The following is a 21,492-nucleotide window of genomic DNA, read 5'->3' as shown; positions in this document are numbered from 1 at the left end:
GAGGCTCAATATAAGAAGGGGCTTACTAGCCTTCAGGAGTTCAATGTCAAGAAGGGGCTTACTAATCATGTGAACTAGACAAAATGAAATGGGCTGTTTTGCAAAGACTGAGTCTCCCGTATAGAGTGGGCAAGCAAAGGCTAGCTACCTTAGGGGGTTTCAGTAACGGGTAGGAGTTCAAACTGATCATTTTTTAGATTCCATTCCAAGCCTGAAGTTTTCAGATTCTTTTTCTCCTCCTGTTCTTTTTTTCTCATTTGATTCCCCAGTTTGTGTTCCATTCTTTCCTCCTCAACTTTGCCCTAACCTAGGCTGGAGGGAGGTCCCCCCACACCCTGGCTGATGACATCAGTTCAAAAGAAATATGTGACCCCTTTCTCTACAGGCCTCTGCCTTGGAGGGGGCAGGGGACTCCGCCCAGACCCCTCAGGGGTCAGCTTCCAGACGCTCTGCAGCTACTTCTGCAGCATTCACACCCGGTCATCAATGCATCTGGAAGACGGGGGTACAAGTGAAGGGGGTGCTCAAAGGAGTGTTTGTGTGCACTTAAACAAAGAGTTCTGATTTTTTTTTTTTTTTGGTTTTTCGACTTCAGTACTGATATCTTTCTACCGTGTGATGTGGAGAGGGAGATATTTATATGAACACATCTGAATAAACCTACTCCTTTGGTAGTTTGCACTAACCTTAGGATAGAATTCAGGGGTCTGTGAACTTAAATGGAAAAGAAATTACATATTTATTTTCACTAACTTCTAACTGAAATTTATCATTTCCTTTTATTATGAATGTAGACAACAAACCATGATCATATTTAACAAAACCATTATATTTCCACTAATAGAAATAATAGACATTTTCATGTCACAATAACAGTTGGATAATCTTGAAATATCATTTATGCTCATCATTGTTTCAACTTCTGATAGTAGAACCACCATTAGATTTTTCCCTTAATTTGTTAATAAACACCTTTATTACTATATCAGAATTTTATTTTCAATAGTTCAATAGCTGTGTTTAAATGTAATTGGTTACCACTGTAATTTTATTTTATTTTATGCATATAGAAGTGTTATTCTCAGAAAGGATTATAGCCTTCACAGACATCCAAAGGAATCCATGGCATAAGAACAGTTAAGAACCTCTGCCCAGAACTTTTTTTCCTCAGGAACCATTTATAGATTATTTTAATAGACATGTTACAAATGTAGCCTACTGGGCCTCTTTCTATATTCAGCAACTGTCCAGTTTTTCACAGAGCAGCATGATTATTTTTTACTGTGGGAACTGAGATGATACAGGAGGCCCCATTATCCTTCGTAAATAAACAATCTGGAGAAAGAGCATAGGGAAAAGCATTTCTAAGTTGGTGATTAATTTAGTGGGAGGAAGAATGTAGATATAATTTTCTAATTTCCATTTTTTATTGGGTACTAAATTTTCTCCTTTAAAAAGACATAAAACTGAATAATCCTTGCATTTACAAATCCTGCCCACAAGGAGATAATGCTAACTATGCCTTTAGATAAGATACTCGGCCTCAATAGTTTCCAGGTGATAAGTATTACAACAGTGAGAAAGGGCATGGTTTTTGATGGCTCAAACTGGCCGGCTGCGAGGTCACATAGCAAGCATACCAGGCAAAGGGTTAACTCCCAGGAACCAAAGCTACACAGACAAGCCATTCATAACCTTCGCTGTTACCAAACAAGATTCACATTAAGTACACTTTAACCACAAGGGGCAAAAGGAAACCAGGCACTAGCAAAATTTTGAGGCTCATCAATAAGTAAAGATAAATACATATTCTGTATATCTCAAAATCATGCTTTATGAGCTTCGGAAGGGAATTCTTTTTCTTGACTAGGGCTCTCCCATTGTGTAATTAAAACCAACTTCAGTTCATAAAACGTATCTTTGTCAGGATAATTTATTTTGAAGTGCCATTCCTTCATGTGCTTTTATAAATCCAGGATGATTTTTGGAGTTCCAATTTAATTGAGTTCTGAGCTTCAGCCCCAAGCCCTTTGCCACAACCAGAGGGCGTGCACATAAAAACATTCCTGCAGGCGTGAAGATTTTGAAGTTACCAGAGGCACTGCCCAATAAATTTAGATTATAATGCCCCTCCTTTTCTCTCCCTTTTCTTCACCTTACAGTTTTACCAAGATGTAAAGGACTGGTGGCTCTTTGGGTTCTATTTCTGCATGCCCTTGGTGTGCACTGCGATCTTCTACACCCTTATGACCTGTGAGATGTTAAACAGAAGGAACGGCAGCTTGAGAATTGCCCTCAGTGAGCACCTTAAACAGGTAAACCTCATAAGCTCGTGAAAATTTGGCCAAGACTGCTTTGTCCCAGACAACAGAAAGCCTACATACTGTATTTAGCCGATGTAGCCTGGTTTCCTAAAAATATAGTGTCTTATAACTGTTTTCTTTATAGTTACAATATTAGGAATTTTTTTTTTTTTTTTAGTTTTATTTATTTATTTGACAAAGAGAGACACAGCGAGAGAGGGAACAGAAGCAGGGGGAGTGGGAGAGGGAGAAGCAGGCTTCCCGCGGAGCCGGGAGCCCAATTCGGGGCTCAATCCCGGGACCCTGAGATCATGACCTGAGCCAAAGGCAGACGCTTAACGACTGAGCCACCCAGGCGCCCCAGGAATTTCTTTTGTGAATGTGGAGAGCCTGCCGATAAAACAGGCGGCCCTGGGGGCAGGGCCAAATAGAGAGGAATTATTGTTTAGTTTGCCAAGAGTATATTCAACATGTGTGTTTGTGTGTCTGTGAATTGAACTGGGCTTCGCACTATGCCAGGACACAAAGAAGCAAGCTTTGCAGTATTGGTGCAGAAATAAAATACAAACAGTTGGAAAACAGAATCACAAGGTATGTATGGTAGAAGTAGACCGTGTTGTGGGAAGCCAAGGAGGATGTAAGACCAAGTCACAGAGACACTTGTCATGAATGAGGGAGATTGAACTGTTCATAAAGGATTAATGGGTTTGATGGGGAGGGAGAAGACAGAGGGCATTTTAGGTGCGAGGACAAGAGCCCAGTAAGAACATGGTGTGGGCAACATGCATTTGGGGTGTGGGGAAAAGAGATGAACCTCATTAGAGAAATATCTAAGGTAAGACTCATGATAGGATATGGGATTGGGTACAGAAAAAGAGGTCAAATTTTTGAGAGCCCCAAAATTGTACATATCAACAGGAGAATGCTGTTGGACCTCCAACCCCCACCCCCAGGCAGCAAATAGAACAGGTACAGCCATGGCTTTAGAGGGCAAACCTTTACACTTATACTTGCTGGCTCTGTGATGTTGGGCAAATTGCTTACTCTCTCGGGACCTCTAGTTCTTCATAAAATATGTATAATAAGACCTGCATCTTTCTGTACAAATATTAATTCAATTTTAAGTCTCAAAAAATTAAATAAAATGTATATAATAATACATCAAGGGGATTACCTAATGCATATACAGTGTCTAACAGAGCTCAACTCTGGGTAAGTACCCAGAAAATGTTTGATATATATTAATTCAAAGAGTAAAAGCAGGACTACAGGTAAGTTCTCAGTCTCAGCAGAGATGTAAGAATACCCAACCACACAAAAAGCTAATGAGTTGTTGATGGAGCCAGTAAATCTGCCCTCTACAATTGCCATACACAAACACCATTCTTCATCAGCAACTCCTTTCCACTACTGTACTGATTTTTCTGAGCTTCAGCTTCTTATCTATAAATTGGGCATAATAGTATATGAATTGATATCACTACAGAAATCAAAGGAATTAAGTGCATACATGTACTTTGTAAAATCTAACATGCATACAAATGGTAGCTATTATCTTTTAGTAAAATTTAACAGAAAAAGTATATTGAGTATGACTTTGTTCAGACATGAATGTTTCAAGGGCTCCAGATGGGAAATATATCAAGCAATTCTTGCCTCTCACTCCTGCAGTGGAGGTAATTAATTAGAATAGATTTGTAAAAAGCAAAAAACAAAAACACAGTGTTTTTCAATGTTGAGTTTTTCATTAGTACCATGATTGAGCCTGTTTAAGCTATGAATGGTACCTGCTCTGAAAATAATTGAATAGGGATTGGTCACGAGGATAATAGGATGCTGCTTCACATTTCCATAGCATTCTTTAAGTTTCCAAAGAGCATGTTATTTGTTTATTTGATTCCTCCAAGCACCCTGTGATATAGGCAGGACAGATGTCCTTATACACTTGTTTTATGAGATTGGCTCATCCAAATGGAGATTAAAACTGAAGTCTTGGTCCTATGAGGCATTGCCTAGTGTCACACCCAAAGCTATAGTGGGTTCTAACAGCCGGAGAGCAGGTCCGGCTGGAAGGCCTTCCACTGGGACTGTGGGGAGCTAAGCTCACAGTGAAAAGCCCTGCCGCCCTTTGACCATTATCCAGTATATGGCTCTCGGTCATGCTTCCTGCGTGGTTTTCTCAAATTTCTCTTCATTATTCTGACAGCAACTTTTATCAGTTAGGGATTGTGTTTGGATGCTGGTAGCAGAAAACCCAAAATAACATTGAGTAAAACAAGTGAAGGTTTCTTCTTTCTCCCACAGCAAAAAAATCAGATGTCACTGGTTCAGTGCTCAAGGGACTCAGAAGCCAGGGCTCAGCTCTTTTGCTGACTTTTCCTTTAGAAGACAGGAGATACAACTCTACCCTTATATCAGATTTCCAGGCAGCAAAAAGGGAAAGAATATAGGTCACCTTCGTGTGTGTGCATCAGAGGACTAGCCTCCACTTTTTAGTAGCTTTTCCAGAAACCTCACACAACGATTTCTACTTGATCTCCGTGGTCAGACTGTGTCGGGTGGCCTTGCAGATGATTAGCCCGAGCTCTCTGGCTGCAGCAACAAAATCAAGGATCTGACTGATAGTAAGGAAAACCGGAGAATAGATACTGGTTAAGCAAATACCAGACTGCCATGGCAACATATTAATATTAGGTTTTGAAGGATCGTCCTCTTTGAGGATGTGCTCAAGGGAGATAGCCTCTCCCCCAGTACCCTCCTTTTCTCTTTTTCCGGTCACACTGTCTTTCCATGTACACAAAAGGACCCTTTAAAATGAGCCCCTATTCCTACAGATTGGAACTCTTCATTTTCTCAGTTGTTGCTCAGCTTTTATGTTCTCTGAAGCCATAGCCCAGCCTCCCACCCAATAACTCTGAAAGATTAAAGAACTCCAGTCCTTTGGGCTAGAGCAGCAATTGGTGACAACGGCCTTGAAATCTTTCTAAATGGCTCTATTAATCATGTGGGTTTATTGTAGGCTTCCCATACTTAATGCTATATGCTTTGGGTTGAACCAGCATTACCCTGCCAAATTCTGTTTTCAATCAATTTTATTTTGACATTAACTGATCCCAGTTACAGACAAGTTGCATTTTATGTTCCTATTAAGGCTTTCAAATGCATGCATTGTAATACTCAAGCATGATGCACACAAATGTCTGGTTGCAGATAATTCCTAACCTATGATTTTTCTGAACCCTACTGCTACCAGCATCCAAATAATCCCTTGAACTCTAAATTATGTAAACCTTCAAACCGAAGTCGGCCCGGGGTCAACATGTCCCAGTCGTTCTAATCGTCATTGCTGATAATCCTTTACCCTCATCCCTCTGTTTGCAAACAAGAGGTCTTTGGAAGCTACATGTCGTTAATAAAAGAATTTTAAAAGCAAAAGAACTCCCAATGCTAGCTTTCTTCAACATCAAGAAATGGAGAAAACACGTTGCTATTGGCTTTTTCTCTTCTATTCCCTACTTCTGTTTTCTAAATATCTTCATAGATTTGTTCGTTTTTTATCATGCTAGGTTCTGTCACCTTGACTGCCATGCTGTCATTAACGCTAGTTAGGCTTTTAGTTAACCCTTCCCCCCATAGAGTCACCTACATGCGCGCGCGCACACGCACTCAGCTCCAGCCAGTTCCCATTTCCCTGACCTGGAACTTCTGTCCTGACCCTAATAGCCAGCTTGAGGCCACCATCCTCCCTGGCAGCTGCCCAAAAGAATCATTAGCAACTCCTTGATTAGAAAGTTGGACTTCAAATCTTGACGAGATGGAGGCACTGGGAGGAGCGCTGTTCTGGCCGTTTTTAAAGTAATTCTTTCTCTGCTATCTACTGCTTCCTTTGTGTGGTTCTTTCCTCTAGCAGAAAAACACTAAACTTATTGTACTTTTTTCCCCCTCGCTTTCCTTTAGCGTCGAGAAGTGGCAAAAACAGTTTTCTGCTTGGTTGTCATTTTTGCTCTTTGCTGGTTCCCTCTTCACTTGAGCCGTATTTTGAAGAAAACCGTGTACGATGAGATGGACAAGAACCGATGTGAATTACTTAGGTACGGCCCGTGTACTCGTTAGGAAATCGGAGTTTCTCCGGTTGTCGCGCTTATAATACTTTTACAAAACCATCTAGTCTACAATCTCATTAGCCCTGAAAATTAAAACTGCAGAGTTGATTATTTTTCTTTCTCTGACATAGCCCGTGACTGATCCCAGAGTTTGTGCGAGCCATATCTGTAATTTTGCGGCACCCCTCCTGGGACTGTGCGTCATGGTTTGAGCTAACCAAGTGGCAGGTATATCCGTAAATGTTCTGCAGAACTGAAACTGCCACTGAAACAAGGACTTTAAAAAAATTCTGACTGCCACCTATAAGGAATGGCTCCTGGGCAAGAAAAATGCTTATTCTAGGGATAAATGCTAGTTAGCAGATTGAAAAACATTACCGTCTAATTATTCTACTATTTTCTTCTGTTCTAGTTTCTTGCTGCTCATGGATTACATCGGCATTAACTTGGCAACCATGAATTCCTGTATAAACCCCATAGCTCTATACTTTGTGAGCAAGAAATTTAAGAATTGTTTCCAGGTAAGACTGTTTTACACATATCTTTTTAAGGACAACCAAAGGACTACATGAAGTAGCCAACAATCATGGCTAATTTCCAGTAGAGAAGTGAAAATCCTATTTTGTTACCCAGACAGAGGGTCAGATTGTCAGCATAAAGCAATATTGTCAGAAAAATTGTCCAAAAAGCAATACCAATTCAGACAACAAAATATTCAGGGGTTCAAATAAAAAGAACTAACTTAATAACATGCTAATTTTGTATGCTGCTTTATAAAGAAATGCTCAACTGTAAGCTCTAGGCTCCAGAAAATACACACAACCTAGTCATGCCTCACATTATCTTAGATGTTAACCACAGCCTCAACAAAACATGAAATCTGCTGTTAAAAAAGATCTTGCTAAATAATAGGATATTTAATAATAGCCTCTTCAAGAAAAGAAAATGCTTATTGCCCTAGCAATCTGAACCAATGTAATTTCATTTGAAATCAGTTTCCTTCTGTTCTTCAAACTTCCTTGCAGCTAAGCCAATCCATGTCTTCCAGAAACTCCATGTACTTCTTCCTGAGGTATCATCTCTCCAGTTCCTGGGATGATTAGCATGGCATTAATCCTAACTGGATTTTGTTATCTTTGGCCAGGATGTTTCACCTCAGTTTATGGCACATATTAGGAAGAGTAGTATAGAGGTCAAGGGTGCAGGATCTGGAAGCAAGCAATCTTGATTTACATCACAGCTCTGTACTTGCTAACTGTCTAATCCGGGTCCAGGTGGTACCCCTCCTGCCTCCTCAGTTCGATCATCTGTAAAATCAGATGATCACTGTATCTATCTCATAGGTAGGATAGTGGGTTAATATATGTTAAGCACTTGGGACAATAGTAAGCTCTCAATAGGAGTTTTTTATTATTAGGGATAGAGAAGAGAGGAAAAATCCCATGACTCCCCTCATGGAATGGAACATCTAGAAGGAGATAAACATACCAAAGAATCTTACAAACAGGTGAATCTCGGTATAGAAGTTCTAGCCGCTACCTTTTTGAAGTCTACTTGATAATGTTTACAAGTCATGAAGTGCTCTAAGAAAGATTCTGCCCAAGGAAGGATTGACTAAAACGCTGGTCATAATTAATCCATCATATAATCTGGAATTAACATCCTTTTAATAAATTTACATACTAATTAGAGGGGAAGGGAAAATCAAGGTACAAACTCAGAAATTAAACCTACCTTTTGACTGATCTTCATATAGAGGCAGCATATGCAGGAGAAAGAGCTTAATCTAGAGAGTCCTGGGTTCTAATTCCAGTTCTGCCTATTTCCCCTCTAAGCCTCCCTGTCCTCATTAATAAACTGGGGGAAATAGCACGTACCACCTAAGGCTGTGAGGAGCATCACATGAGGTGCCCAAAGCAGAGAGCCACACAGGTGATGCACTCTGTAGAAATGCCAGGCCCCTCCGGACCCTTCTCCACCCATGCCCACCCCAAGTCATAGGACACGCTCCCTTGGGCCAACACTGCCTTCCCTTCCACTTTGATTTGGTGAATCACTAAAACAAGAAACAAGGGATCTATTTTCTCTTCACTAGAATGGACTGTTGAACTTCTACCTAGAGATTACAGGCTCCATACTCTAGATTACTGTTCAGGCTCACATTCTGTCCTCACATTTTTTGGTTGGAGCCCAAGGCTTCTGTGTTCTGCTGGAAATGGGTTGGTAGGCTCATTTATTAAGAATCTCTTCCTTCCCCCAGTCTTGCCTCTGCTGTTGCTGTTACCAGTCCAAAAGTCTGATGACCTCAGTCCCCATGAATGGAACAAGCATACAATGGAAGAACCATGAACAAAACAACCACAACACAGAGAGGAGCAGCCATAAGGACAGTATTAACTAAACATCGTAAGAGATATTAATCAATAATCCTTCAAATTCTATTGGAGAAAAAAAAAATCACACAGCAACTGTGTTTCCAGAAATCTTTTCTCCAATCCTTCTCCTGTGACTCAGCCCCAAACCCAGAAAAATGCTTTCCAAAACATCGGAGGGTAGACTGGTTATGGTAACAAATTCAATGAATCTTAATTCTTTAATTTATCTAATTTACATATTCTGCATGTTATATTCCGCACCAAAAAATGGTGGGAGTTGGCAGGGGGAAAGGAGACTGTTCGACTAAATCAGAGGGATATTTACTACTTTTGCATGAAAATAGAGTCTTTGAGTACATAACAGCTTCCCTGGCAGTTCTGTGGAATGTCCAGTGAGAACTGGTTACCATGAAAATTTAGCGATTATGACAAGATTTTCTATTTTTTTGAATTGGCCAGACACAGTAAGGTGAGCAATCAGGTTAATGTTTTTCATGTCACTTTTTTATTTTTAAAACATCAATTCTTAAGGGGCAGCAGATATAGGCACTTAAAGCCCAGACTGATATCCACATGTGGCAGTGTAATAGCTGCTATTCAGAGAATTTTTAAGAACCTATATTTTCTTTTGTAATGGTGTTTCATTACAGGAGATCTGGAGCATATTTTTATGTTAAATTTTAAAATAATGCTTGAATCAAATCGTTCTGTTTTTCACAAGCCCAGTCTTTTTTACTGTAGATAAATTTATGTAAAATCAGTATCATGTACCAAAATTTAAATGTGTGTATCATTCAACCATACCTAAGACTTTCAGTGGAATGTATTGATGTCTAAAGCACAACTAGTAGAAAGAGACTGAATGTTTTTAGAAGACTTGGAAATTTTCATTGAGGGGTTGTTTTTTTTGGTAATAGTAACATGTATGTGTGTATTTGGTAATAGCAACCTGTATGTGTACATGTATACACACATGTACACATACATATATGTTTTACATATCACCTCATAGTCTCTTGATTTCTCTAAAAATGTTAACTGTCGATAAGACTTTTTTGGTCATTCCCTTTTCCATATAAGAAACCATTTCAAAGTGGCCAGCTGAGTTTATCATGTCAGTGAAATATAATTACCCCCATACGCCACCATGAACTTACAGTTCTTCACTTCTCTGGGTTTCCAGTACGAATCTAATCACCTCCCCCACCCCTACTTCTCACATGGTCACCATTTCAAAGGGCCCACAGTGACTTTTGCTGGGCATGTTCCAAGATGTTTACAGACTGTGAGTACAGCAGAAAATCTTTTACTGTGTGTATATAAATATATATAAACAACTGTACATTTCTTTTAGCCAATTTTTCTGTGATTGTCTTTATGGAATGTACTTGTGTGTGTGATATATGCATGTGTGTGATGGTATGTATGAATTTAATGTAATCTAATAATACTGCCCTGCAGTCGTACCACAGGACACACTCTGAGTGGAATCTAAGCGGTTGCTCATCATGACCACTGGCCTTAGTCAGTTTTAATCTATCTGTGTTCATAATTCTTGTGAACATGTCACCATTACAAATGGAATATGGGAGGCAGCACGAATGGGGATGAATCATGGGTTAACAATAGTGTTTGTTTAGCTGGTTGGTGGGTTGGTTTGATAAAACAGCATTTGAGATTGTACTTTTTACTGTGCTACAGCAAAAGTCATTAAATATTGAAGTATTATATTGTCCTGGTTCCTCAACTCAGTATGCTGATGAAACTGACAAGAGGTCTGATGTTTCCCATCAGACTTCACCAGATTGCTGATGATAAATTAACTAAGCTGACTTGTTGGGCTATATTTTAGCATAGTCATGTATAAAGTGATATCAGGTTCCAGTTGATCCAATCACAGGGCTCCTTTACGTGTTAGCAGTCGAATTCCATAACTTACTGGTACATCACATGCAGTGATATATACCTATAATATAAGCCATAGTTCACAGCATTTTGTGTAGACGATTGTCTTCTTTTTTAAGATGTTTTCTCTCTTGCATATGAAAAAATACATTTCATAAGTTCAGAAGGTCATAGATTTCTGAATAACACACAGGCTTCAATGAGCATTTTGTTTATGGACCAGTAAGTAGCCATGGTTTACTAGAAGGAATATTTCCAATTTCTACCTTTATCACACCTTTCCAAGTAAATCTGTAGAAATGAGCCAGAAGCCAAGGCCCCTGCATTGGCAGTGGCCCGTAAGTATAAAATAAAAGTTTACAGAAGCCTTGCAAGTGTCTCTTCATTTCTGTATAGTTCTACACAGAAAATGTTGATTACATGATATCTATTGCTAACATCTCCCTAGTAATAGCCCAGCAAGCAATTTTACTTTCAAACAGGTATTTCCTAACTATATCCTATTTGCAACCCACTTTGTCATACAGAACACTTAACTCTTTCATCCATTCCTTCATTCACCTTTCCAGTGTATTTCACTAAGGATCTACTTTGCCCCAGTCATTCTTCTAGGTACTGGGGACATAGTGGTGAACAAAACAGGCAGAGTTCCTGCTCTCATGGAGCTGGCATTCTAGAGGAGGGAGTTGGACAATAAACAATGCATCAGGTGAATACCTGGATGAGGAGACTCACATATATCCAAGTGCTTATTTGACATCTCCAATTGAATGGCTAACAGACATACTATATGTAAAACTAAGCTACTCATAGCTCTCTAATCTGTGCTGCCCTAATATTCCTCTGCTCGTGTATTAGTCAGGGTTCTCCAGAGAAACAGAAGCAATAGGACATATAGATAGATAGATGATAGCTAGCTAGCTAGATGGATAGATAGAAAGAAGAGGAAATTCATTATGGGAATTGGCTCACATGATTATGGAGGCTGAAATATGCCATGATCTGCCATCTACAAGCTGGAGAACCAGGAAAGCCAGTGATATAATTCAGTCCAAGTCCAAAGGCCTGAAGAAAACAGAGGAGCTGATGGTATAACTCCCAGTCTGAGGCCTAGGCCTGGGAACCATGGAGCAGCCTGCTGGTAGAAGTCCCAGAGTCCAAAGGCCCAGGAACCAGGAGCACCGAAGTCCAAGGGCAGAAGAAGATGGATGTTCCATGTCAAGAAAAGACAGAATTCACCCTTCCTCTGCCCTTTTGTTCTTTTCAGGCCCTCTACAGATGGATGATGCCTGCCCACACTGGTGAGACCAGATTTGCTTTACTCAGCCTCCTAATTCAAATGTTAATCTCTTCTGGAAATACCCTTCACAGGCATACCCAGAAGTAATTATCTTACTAGCTTTCTGGGTGTCTCTTGGCCCAGTTAAGTTGACATATAACGTTAACTGTCACAGCTTTGATAAAGACAGCTCCATCCTTTGAGCTGTCAGGATAAAAACCTTGAAGTCGTTGCCCATTCCTTCTCTGATATCTTACACTCAATGCTTCAATACATGCTGACAGCCCTATCTTCAAAATATATTCTTGGGGCACCTTGGTGGCTCTGTCAGTTAAGCAGCTACCTTCAGCTCAGGTCATGATCTCAGGAGCCTGCTCAGCGAGGAGACTGCTTCTCTCTCTCCCTCTGCCTCTCCCCCACCCCCCCAGGCCAACTTGTGCTCTCTCTCACTCTGTCTCTCAAATAAATATATAAAATCTTAAATATATATATATATATATATATATAATATACATATACATTCATTCCTAATTTGACCGCTTCTCTCTCTCTGCCTCTACCTCCCTTTTCTAAGCCACCAATGCCTCTTGCCAGAAAAACTACAATAGGCTCCTATCATGCCTACTTGTTTCCAGCCTTGTAAACATTATACCCTAATTGGAGCCTGTCTCTCGACCCCCATAAACGGTCTAAAGGTATTCATATTTCTAAGCTAACTTGACCAGCATCCCCTGGGGAATTTTCCAGTAACAACTTTCCAATAGGAAAGAGCTCTTTCCCACTGTGGCACACCTAGTAGGTCATGCGCCTGGGAGCTGCTGGCCACCATGCCTTGGACATTATGAGGAAAGTCAACCTAGAGTGTTACAAAGATGGAAGAGGGCATAGAAGTTCCTGGTGCCAGTTTTCCCTGATGCATTCCCATGGCTTGAGTAAGCAAACCAATATATTCACCTTTGTGCTTACGCTAATTACATTTGGGTTTTTGTTGCTTATGATACATACATTCTAAGAACATCTCATCTAAATTATCTTGATTTGTTTTTTCTTATTGCTTAAATTCAGGGGCTTTATGTTTTTTAGAGTTTTAGAGCAGATTGGAAAGTACAGACAATTCCCACTTGCCCTCTTTCCCCCTTTCCCTCCAAAGAGTTTTCCAAGGGCGCCTGGGTGGCTCAGTCGGTTAAGCATCTGCCTTCAGCTCCAGGTCATTATCTCAGGGTCCTGGGATCGAGTCCCACATCACGTTGGGCTCCCTGCTTAGCAAGAGCCTGCTGCTCCCCTGGCTTGTGCTCGCTTGTGCGTGCTCTCTCTTTCTCTCTCAAATAAATAAATAAAATCTTAAAAAACAAAGAGTTCTCCCTATTATTTCATTTTGTGTTAGTGTGGTATACTTGATGAGCCAATATTGATACAATATTATTAAATAGTTTACATTGGGGTCCACTATATTGTACATTGCATGGATTTTAATAAATGTGTAGTGACAGTTATCCACCATGATAGGATCATTCAGAATAGTTTCACTGCCCTAAAAATCCCCTATGCTCTACCTTTTCTTCCCTCCTTCCTTCTCCCCCTTGTTTTATCTTTTCACCCAATACAAATGTAGTGAACAGCCTCCATTATTACGCTGCGCGAGTTGCCGGGAATAGGAAACCAGATGTATAAATAAATAAATGCACTAAAGTGCTTAGTGATGACTCAGTAGATGTCAGCATCAGGGCCAGTAAAGGCACAAAGACAAAGTAGTTAAAATTCTTTAAACTTCAGCTGGTGACATTAGTGAACAAACACATTAGTGAACAAAAGTGTGAGGGTTCTTGCTTCTATGATTCTTATTTTAATGCAAAAATATATCACTGCCAGGAGAATAGCATAATAAAAAGCAATAGACTATTGTCTGTACATTATGAGCTTTCTTAAGCCTGTAAATACATGTTATTCTCCATTCAAAAATAAACCTAATATCAGTGCATTTAAAATTATTAAGGTAATGAAACAAATTGGAGATTAAGTCCAGGAAAGAGCCAAGACAAATATGAATCTTTTGCTAGTCTATTATCTCTATCATTATTTTTAATAGTATTACTAGTCCATAATATAGTGTTAAACAATATATAGGTGTGGAATGAAGAAAACACATTACCATTATTCCCAAACTTCTCCAGGCCTGAATTCTGAGACTACTACGATTCCTTCATTTGTAACATAATCTAGTACAGCACTCTATTGATTGATTTTTCTCCATACCTCAAACAAGCAAAGTTAAATCAGGATACAAGTCCACCATATGCAGTTGTCTCTGAAATTCCAGTGGGGTCTTCATATTGAAAACCGCCCCATGTTTTTATTTGTTTTTTTAATAAATCTTACATTTGGAGAAGCTTCTGTCACACTTTCCTCTAAGTACTTTTTCCTTATTGCTTGAATTCAGAGGCTTTATGTTTTTTAAAGACTGGTTTGTCTATATGTTTGTGTCTTTATGTCTATATGTTTGTCTCTTTATGTTTTTTAGAGACTGGCTTTTTACAGACACTGGTTTGTCTATATTTGGTCAGCACTGACACTCTGACTTTTTTGTTTCTAAAACTGAAAGGAGAAGACACAGTTCTTAGAATCAGGGAATAATCAAGAACCAAAAATAACATTATAACAGCAAAGCTAGGCTTTCCCTTCAAGCAAACTAGCATGGATCACTTTTGATTTGATGAAGCCAGAAGTCCTAATATCTCATGGTTTCCCAAGCTTTTAGCATCAGTATTATTCAGTAGATTTCCTTGTTTCTTCCTGGGAGGTAATAAATTAGGAATGGCATTGCCAAACCTAACTATAATAAGAAGAGTCATGGAATCTCCTGAGGGAATATAGAGTATTCCACAAATTCTTCCTTTCTGGCCTTAAACCACAGTCCTCTTTCCTAATTTATCTATGTGGACTGACCGTCTTTTATTTGAACTGGATTCTATGATGATAGGTACAACTGTCTATTTGGTGTTACCCCAGATGGGAGACAGTAATGCGTGCTGCCCAGACTGCAAAGTATCATATGACCAGCCAAATCACAGGCCCCGGCACCTACAGGACACAGCCGTGACTCACTACACTTATGCAAGTTTTTACAGAATAAACCCATTTCTCTTAGCTCTTTTTTTCTCTCAAAGTGTGACCATTGAGAGTAACTGCAGTTAAATGCTTAGGTTTTTTAAATATCTTGAAATGAGAAAATCTGCTAAATGTGATCAGGTGAAGGGAACACATGGGCCCTTTTAGGCTTTTCAGGCGTACATTTGTGCCTAATGCAAAACTGATCTCTTTGATCCAGTCTTTTCTCTATTTTATGAAGCCTAATGGGGTTAGGCCTGGATCACTGCTCTTCATTTGCAATCAAGACCTTGTTGGGAGGGAGGGATCTCTGCTGATCAGTTTAGGCCAAACAGGGCCAACTGGGGGTGGGATGGGGGAGGGGTGACTTCCTGAAGAAAACCCCACATGGCTTTAGGAAGGGGAAGGGAGAACAGCTGCACCATTTCCTTTCTTCATCTTTGAGGATATCGTCCATATATCCTGCTGCTCCTGATTTCTGCTGCTTTTTCACATTTTTAGCTTAGCTAATTCTTCAATTTTTAATACTTTCTTTCAAAAGAATTTTTGCTCTTCAAATTATAAAAATCGTATACAAAATAATCTGTAATGTATTTAAAGCCCTTCCAGAACAAAACAATAATTAATGAATGATCCATGTAGTCAAGCAGGGGGAATCTTTATACATGAGACTTTAAATAGAATGTATGATATATTTAAATATATTATATTTACATATATATCTTACATTTATTTTATCTAGTCCTCTGCTACCACAAACAAGGCTGCACTGTACATCTTCATACAAGTCTTCATGGAGACTGGTGTGATTTCCCCGGGACAATTATAGAGGAGTAGGATTGCTGCTGGGTCACAGGGATTTTGCACAGTTACTGCCCTTATGTGCTGCCAGACTGTCCCCACCAGGTCTGGGTGGAGCCATTATTATTTCAGGGCTCTGGGTGCCTTGCAGCTACACCACTGTATGCTGGCGCTGTCACATTGGGAGTGCATATACCTTTAGGCATACGTACAGATGCTGTTGGAGACCTGTCCAGACCCTTCTGGATCCCTTGTTCCAACTCTGTTCACCCATCCCTAGCTTCATGGTTTTTGCTACTATTTGCACCTGCCCTTGGATATGGGAGCCCCCTAGCTTATAAGGAGAAGAATAAGTGACTGGAAATTTTATGTCCACCTACGACCCCCACCATGACCTGCAGACAACGACTTACTGGTGTGAGAGGACAAAAGTCCAGCTCTCGTGCCTCAGGTGGGGCTAACACCCAGCACCCCAGGAGATGGGGCTGAGTCTGTGACTTCACCTGAAACCTCACCTCTCTTAGGTTCTTCCGTCTCCCCAGTCTGCTTCTTCTACTCCCTTACTGGTTTCTTCTTCTGGAGCTGGGCATTAACAAACCACTTACGCCCAAATCCTTGGCTCAAGGACTGCTTCTGGAGGAACCTGACCAAAGAGAGCACACTTTTTATTTCACTGCAAATGTGATTGGCAAATTCTGACAATGAACATATTAGATTCTTTAGCATACTGAATTGGGGCTCATATTTGAAACTACTCTTTTGATTTCTCTATCTGGGGCATCTTAGGATGTATGAGATCTCTTTACTAATTGGCAGCCCAAACTTCCTCACCCTCAACTTTGTTCCCATTTGTTATAAAAGAGCATTTTTCTGTTGGATGCTCACACAGACCACTCTAGGAGCTCCATTGCAAGATCTAAGGTTTTCTGTGCATGCAACATTACTTCTAATGGAATGTGACTATACTTACCCTTAGGAGAACATGCCTCTCCCAAGTGTCTGCCAAATGAAAGGGTCAGTCATTTATGAAGCTGGAAATCAATGAGAGAGGTAATGCAATTAGTCAGCCTGGGGTTGGGAAGTGCAGGTAGCAAGCACAGACCACTCTTTCAAAGGGTTGGGCAATGACAGTCCCAGAGAACTAGGATGGCAGCTTGACAAAACAGCAGGGTCAAAGGAAAGGCTTTTGTTTCTTTAAGAGAAAAACCACCTCAGCATTTTTAAGATGGAAGAATTGAGGCCAGGGGAAGGAAGAGATCGTGGATGGGGGAAAAAAAGAAGGTAATTGATGGATCAAACTCCCAGAGAAGATGAGAGGAGTCAGATATGGCAGCCTTTAATAGAAGGAAAGATTTGAAACTAAAAAACTTTGTATGTCAACTATATGCAAATGAAAGAAAAAGGAAGGAAGAGGGAAGGAAGGGAGGGAGGAAAGAAGAAATGTAAGGAAGGGATGGAGGGAGGAAAATTCTGCCTTACTAATTAATCAATAGCATCTATTTCTTCAGGCATGTGATTTCCTACTATCTTACATTTAATTTATTCAGTCCTTTGCTACTGCAAATAAGGCTACACTATACATCTTCCAACCTATGACTGTCCTTTGTCTATGTTTTAGGCTTATGGACAAGAGCAGAGCCTGTTTGTACTGTAGGTAGAAGAGAGTCATTTTTAAATCATACCTTACAAGAACAACCTGGAAAGATACCAAGTGCACCTGTATGACGAACTCTTCACTTTGGTCAGCTCCTAGCTATAGGAACTCAGAGAAGACTTTGTTCATTCAAATACTAGTCTCCTCAGAGACATTCTCATCCACACACCCAGAAAAAATGTTTTATCAGCTGAGCATCTCTTAGCCCAGAAAAGTGAAGATAAAATCGACACATAAAATTAATCATCACAGTTATACAATAAATACACAAGAAAAACCAAAATCATTTCATTACATGTTCACATTTTCTTATGGAACCTACCAGGGAAAATAAATTTCCAATAAGCTGGAGATGCATACTATCTACATAACTATGCTTTAAAGCCCTTATTTTATATACATCTCCCAATCTCATAGCTGTTCAACATTAAAGAGTCTTTCACACTGTTCTAAATCTGTCAGTCAGGGTAGCTGGTGGAGGGTAAGCCCTGAAGCCATCCGACGTGCTTCCCTTCCTATGTGTCCATAGAGAATCTATAAAATGGTAGACTGCTTTCCAACTCTTCCCCTTCCACTGAGTGCTCCATTTCCAAATATACCTAGGCCTAAAGTTCATTGGGCAGAAGGGAGCCTGAGTTCCTTACTTGCTCCATGTTGACCCTCTATTTCTCAGATGCTACATCATCTGCAGATACACAGCAATTGCGTTACAAATTGCACAACTCCTTGGGCTTGGTTAATTGGTACAGTCATCCACTTTTGTCATCAGCCCAGCATCCAGAATCTCCTTCAATCAAAAAGTAGAAGGGTCATGGGAACTTAATGTGCTACTGAACCATGAATTGATTCAGGAAAAATAACGGTAGAATTTCTGACCATGCTTGGGATCACACAGCATTCCACCAGGTTGCCCCAGTACTCCAGGGAATGTTGTGTGGTTACGCTCGAGTACTCTCATCTAGGAATTATGCTGCATGACGTACAATCTTACAAGCTCTTGCCTCTGTTGATTACACAGTATGCAACAAATAAAAGGTTGTTATTCTGATTTCAGCTTAAATGTCACCTCCTCGGAGAGAACTTTCCTGACCATACAATGTAAATTAGTCACCCAGTCACTACCATATCATTGTTTTAATTCTCTGCACAGCACATATCACTAAGTGATACTTTTTTTACTCACTTAAGTTTATTTGTCTATTGTCTGCCCCCCTCCTACTAGATAGGACCTGGTCTATCTTGTTTTTTGTAATATCTCCAGTGCCTGGGATAATTCTGGATGGCACATAGTTAGCCCTCAATATGTATATGTTAAATTAATTACATCAGGTGATATGAAAGAAAAAATGGCTAGGAAGCTACCTTGAGGATACTTTTAATATAGGGTGGTCAAAGAAAGTTTTTTCTGGGAGATGACTTTCGAGCCAAAACCTATATGACAATTAGATAAGCATATGAGGCTTTGATTATTACAATGGCCTGCACATTTTTATTGTTGATATGAGACTGTTATTGTGAAGAAAGGGCTTTATAACTATTGAAGAGTGACCCAAAAAAGTATGGGATTGGCCCAAAATTTCAATAGAACAGGTATAGGACTGGACCTATAGAGTGGGTTTAAAAGAAGTAATGAGAAAAATCATTTTCAAAGAGGTAATGAGAAAAATCACTGCTTCCCAGAACATTTTCCTTTTCAGTAATCCAGAATTATTTTTCCTTAAAGTTCCTTCCACCATTAAGGCTCAATCACCCAAGGGAAGGGAATGGCAGATACCACTTAAAACAAAAGTCCCCAGTGAAAAAATGATGAGAGAAGATTCCACCAGATTAGGAAAAATACCTGCTCTTCTACTGAGCAGTGGGAAAGCTTAAGAAGGAACAATATGCATATCCCACCTAGGTTCCCTTGGGTTTCAGAGCTCACACCCCATACCCCTAAGATTTAGCCAGTTGAAGGGTTGATTGTGGAAACAGAAATCAGGTAGACAAGAGAGACAAGCCTCAGACTGGTAAATTGTGCCCTGTGTAGAAAAAGGCTTGTACGTTGCAGTTTCTCTTTGGAACACATGAGCAGGCCATCTCACAGAGCGTCTGCTGACCTAAACCAACATGTGGGTCTGCAGCTACTGAGAAATAAGCATGAGTTGTTAGACAGGGAGAATTGTATTAGCTATCCTCACGCCTCCCATACTTTACCATGCAATGTGGAAAAGATGTAGGTGTTCCTATACTTGCTCCTGGAGCCAAGAGTCAAGAGCCAGAGAGCTCGGGGCGCCTGGGTGGCTCAGTTGGTTAAGAGCCAGAGAGCTTGCCTTTGAGTTACTATAGAGAAAAGTGAGATGACACCAAAGGCCATAGGCTAGGCAGGGTAGGACAGAGAGCCAATGGAGGACAAGACTGGACATTTCAGCAGTGGATGCAGTGAGGCCAAAAGTCACTCACTGCAGAGGTGAGTATGTATCCCAACTGGTGATCAACAGAAAAACAGAGAATGATATTACTTGGTCAAGGAACCCTTTTCCAAAACTATGAGGATAAATAAGCTCCTCCTTGCACCTAGATGCCATCTTGGGCATAAGGAAAAGGAAGGAAGACTCTTCAGAAGAGAAACAACTCTGGTGGGGCTTATCTTATGAATTTCAAATTGCTTAAACATATACAACCATAAAAATGAAACTATAAACTAGAATAGATGACATTACCTTCTAATAATAAGCTTTAAATAATGATTTTCTGCAATCACCAGGATTTTAAGTAACTCCAAAGGAACATGTTACAGAAATACACACTTCAGATTATTTCAATTTTGACCCTACTGTTGTGTATAGCTTAAGTGTCCACTTCTCTTGTTCTAGTTTGAGATGCTCAAGCACACTCAGTTCAACTCACAAACTTCCACACTAGGTATCCAAGGATTCCTTCGGTCTTATAGTTGTCCTGGAGGCAAAGGTAGGGTACAAGTAAGAGAATAACTTTCTCTATTTGCTGTAGAGACAAGGAAAGGAAACTTAGGTGGGTATTGCTTCCATACCCACAGTGACTATATGATTTATTAGCAGGACACTTGAAGACAGTAATACAAAATTCCCAGTAAATACCTGGACCATCAATGGTGTGACTTTGAACTTCTCTGGAAGTGACCCTTCTCTCCTCGCCCTTGTGTTCATCTCTGCATTTCCATACACACTACTGCTCCTGTCCTCAACCTCTCCCAATTAAACCTATGTCCCTCTTCTCCTGTTGCCACTACCAAAAAAAGTTATCTTTTCTCTTTTTCTAACAGTAGCTGCTAAGAGCTAATAGGTGGAGCCAAGATTATCCATTAAACCAGGATCCCATAGCATTGGTTCCTTTTCCTCAAAAGCAGGAAGACCTTTCTCCAGAAATAGATTTCCAGATCTCCCACCTATGGAAGGGAAGAGAGAGCTTTGTTTTCCATGCTTGAGAAGGTTGCCCAAACATTCACTACTACTTTTCTCCTATTCCCAAATAAGACAAATGACTTCTACAAATGCCAAAAAGAAAAGACAAACCCAAGTGAAAAAAAAAAAAAAAGAAAAAAAAGAAAAGACAAACCCAAGATGAGTTTTGGGGACAAAAGAGATTGACCCAAGTAAAATAAGGTAGTTAACCAAAAAAGAAAAAAATGTAGGATCCAGTAAAACAGAAGGCTCTAACACAGGAGAGAGGCAAAGAAATTTCCCAGAATAATAAAGAACAGCAGCAGGCCTAGAGCAACCAGTGCAAACAGAAATAGGACAGAAAGCTCGAGAAAGAAAAGCATGTCTGCAGGGGAATAATGAGAATTAGTGAATTATCTAAAACTGTCCAAATTGTGACATTGCTCTAGTGGGGTAATCAGAGAAGGGAAAGTGTGTGTGTGTGTGTATGTGTGTGTGTGTGTGTGAGAGAGAGAGAGAGAGAGAGAGAGAAGGAGAGAGAGAGAAGGAGAGAGAGAGAAGGAGAG

General features: G+C 40.0%; 1 protein-coding gene and 1 long non-coding RNA gene across 2 annotated transcripts in view; one reads left to right on the top strand and one right to left on the bottom strand.

The window, feature by feature from the left end:
- EDNRA (endothelin receptor type A) overlaps nt 1-11,057 on the top strand; it is a 54,699-nt gene extending 43,642 nt beyond the window's left edge. Inside the window, exons 4-7 of the mRNA XM_035022947.1 lie at nt 2,163-2,315; nt 6,261-6,394; nt 6,819-6,927; nt 8,667-11,057. Of these exons, the coding sequence (XP_034878838.1) occupies nt 2,163-2,315; nt 6,261-6,394; nt 6,819-6,927; nt 8,667-8,807 (537 nt within the window). The 3' untranslated portion in view covers nt 8,808-11,057. The remainder of the gene's footprint in view (nt 1-2,162; nt 2,316-6,260; nt 6,395-6,818; nt 6,928-8,666) is intronic.
- LOC118022265 overlaps nt 1-21,492 on the bottom strand; it is a 97,138-nt gene that overhangs the window by 10,224 nt on the left and 65,422 nt on the right. The window contains exons 3-4 of the long non-coding RNA XR_004682439.1: nt 16,842-16,902; nt 16,387-16,514 (exon numbers count right to left, since the gene is read on the bottom strand). This is a non-coding gene — a long non-coding RNA (uncharacterized LOC118022265). The remainder of the gene's footprint in view (nt 1-16,386; nt 16,515-16,841; nt 16,903-21,492) is intronic.

Source organism: Mirounga leonina, unplaced genomic scaffold, assembly GCF_011800145.1.
Source record: "Mirounga leonina isolate KUSES-001 unplaced genomic scaffold, KU_Mleo_1.0 Mir_176, whole genome shotgun sequence".
Classification (NCBI taxonomy): domain Eukaryota; kingdom Metazoa; phylum Chordata; class Mammalia; order Carnivora; family Phocidae; genus Mirounga; species Mirounga leonina.
This window is presented reverse-complemented; position numbering and strand designations above follow the sequence as displayed.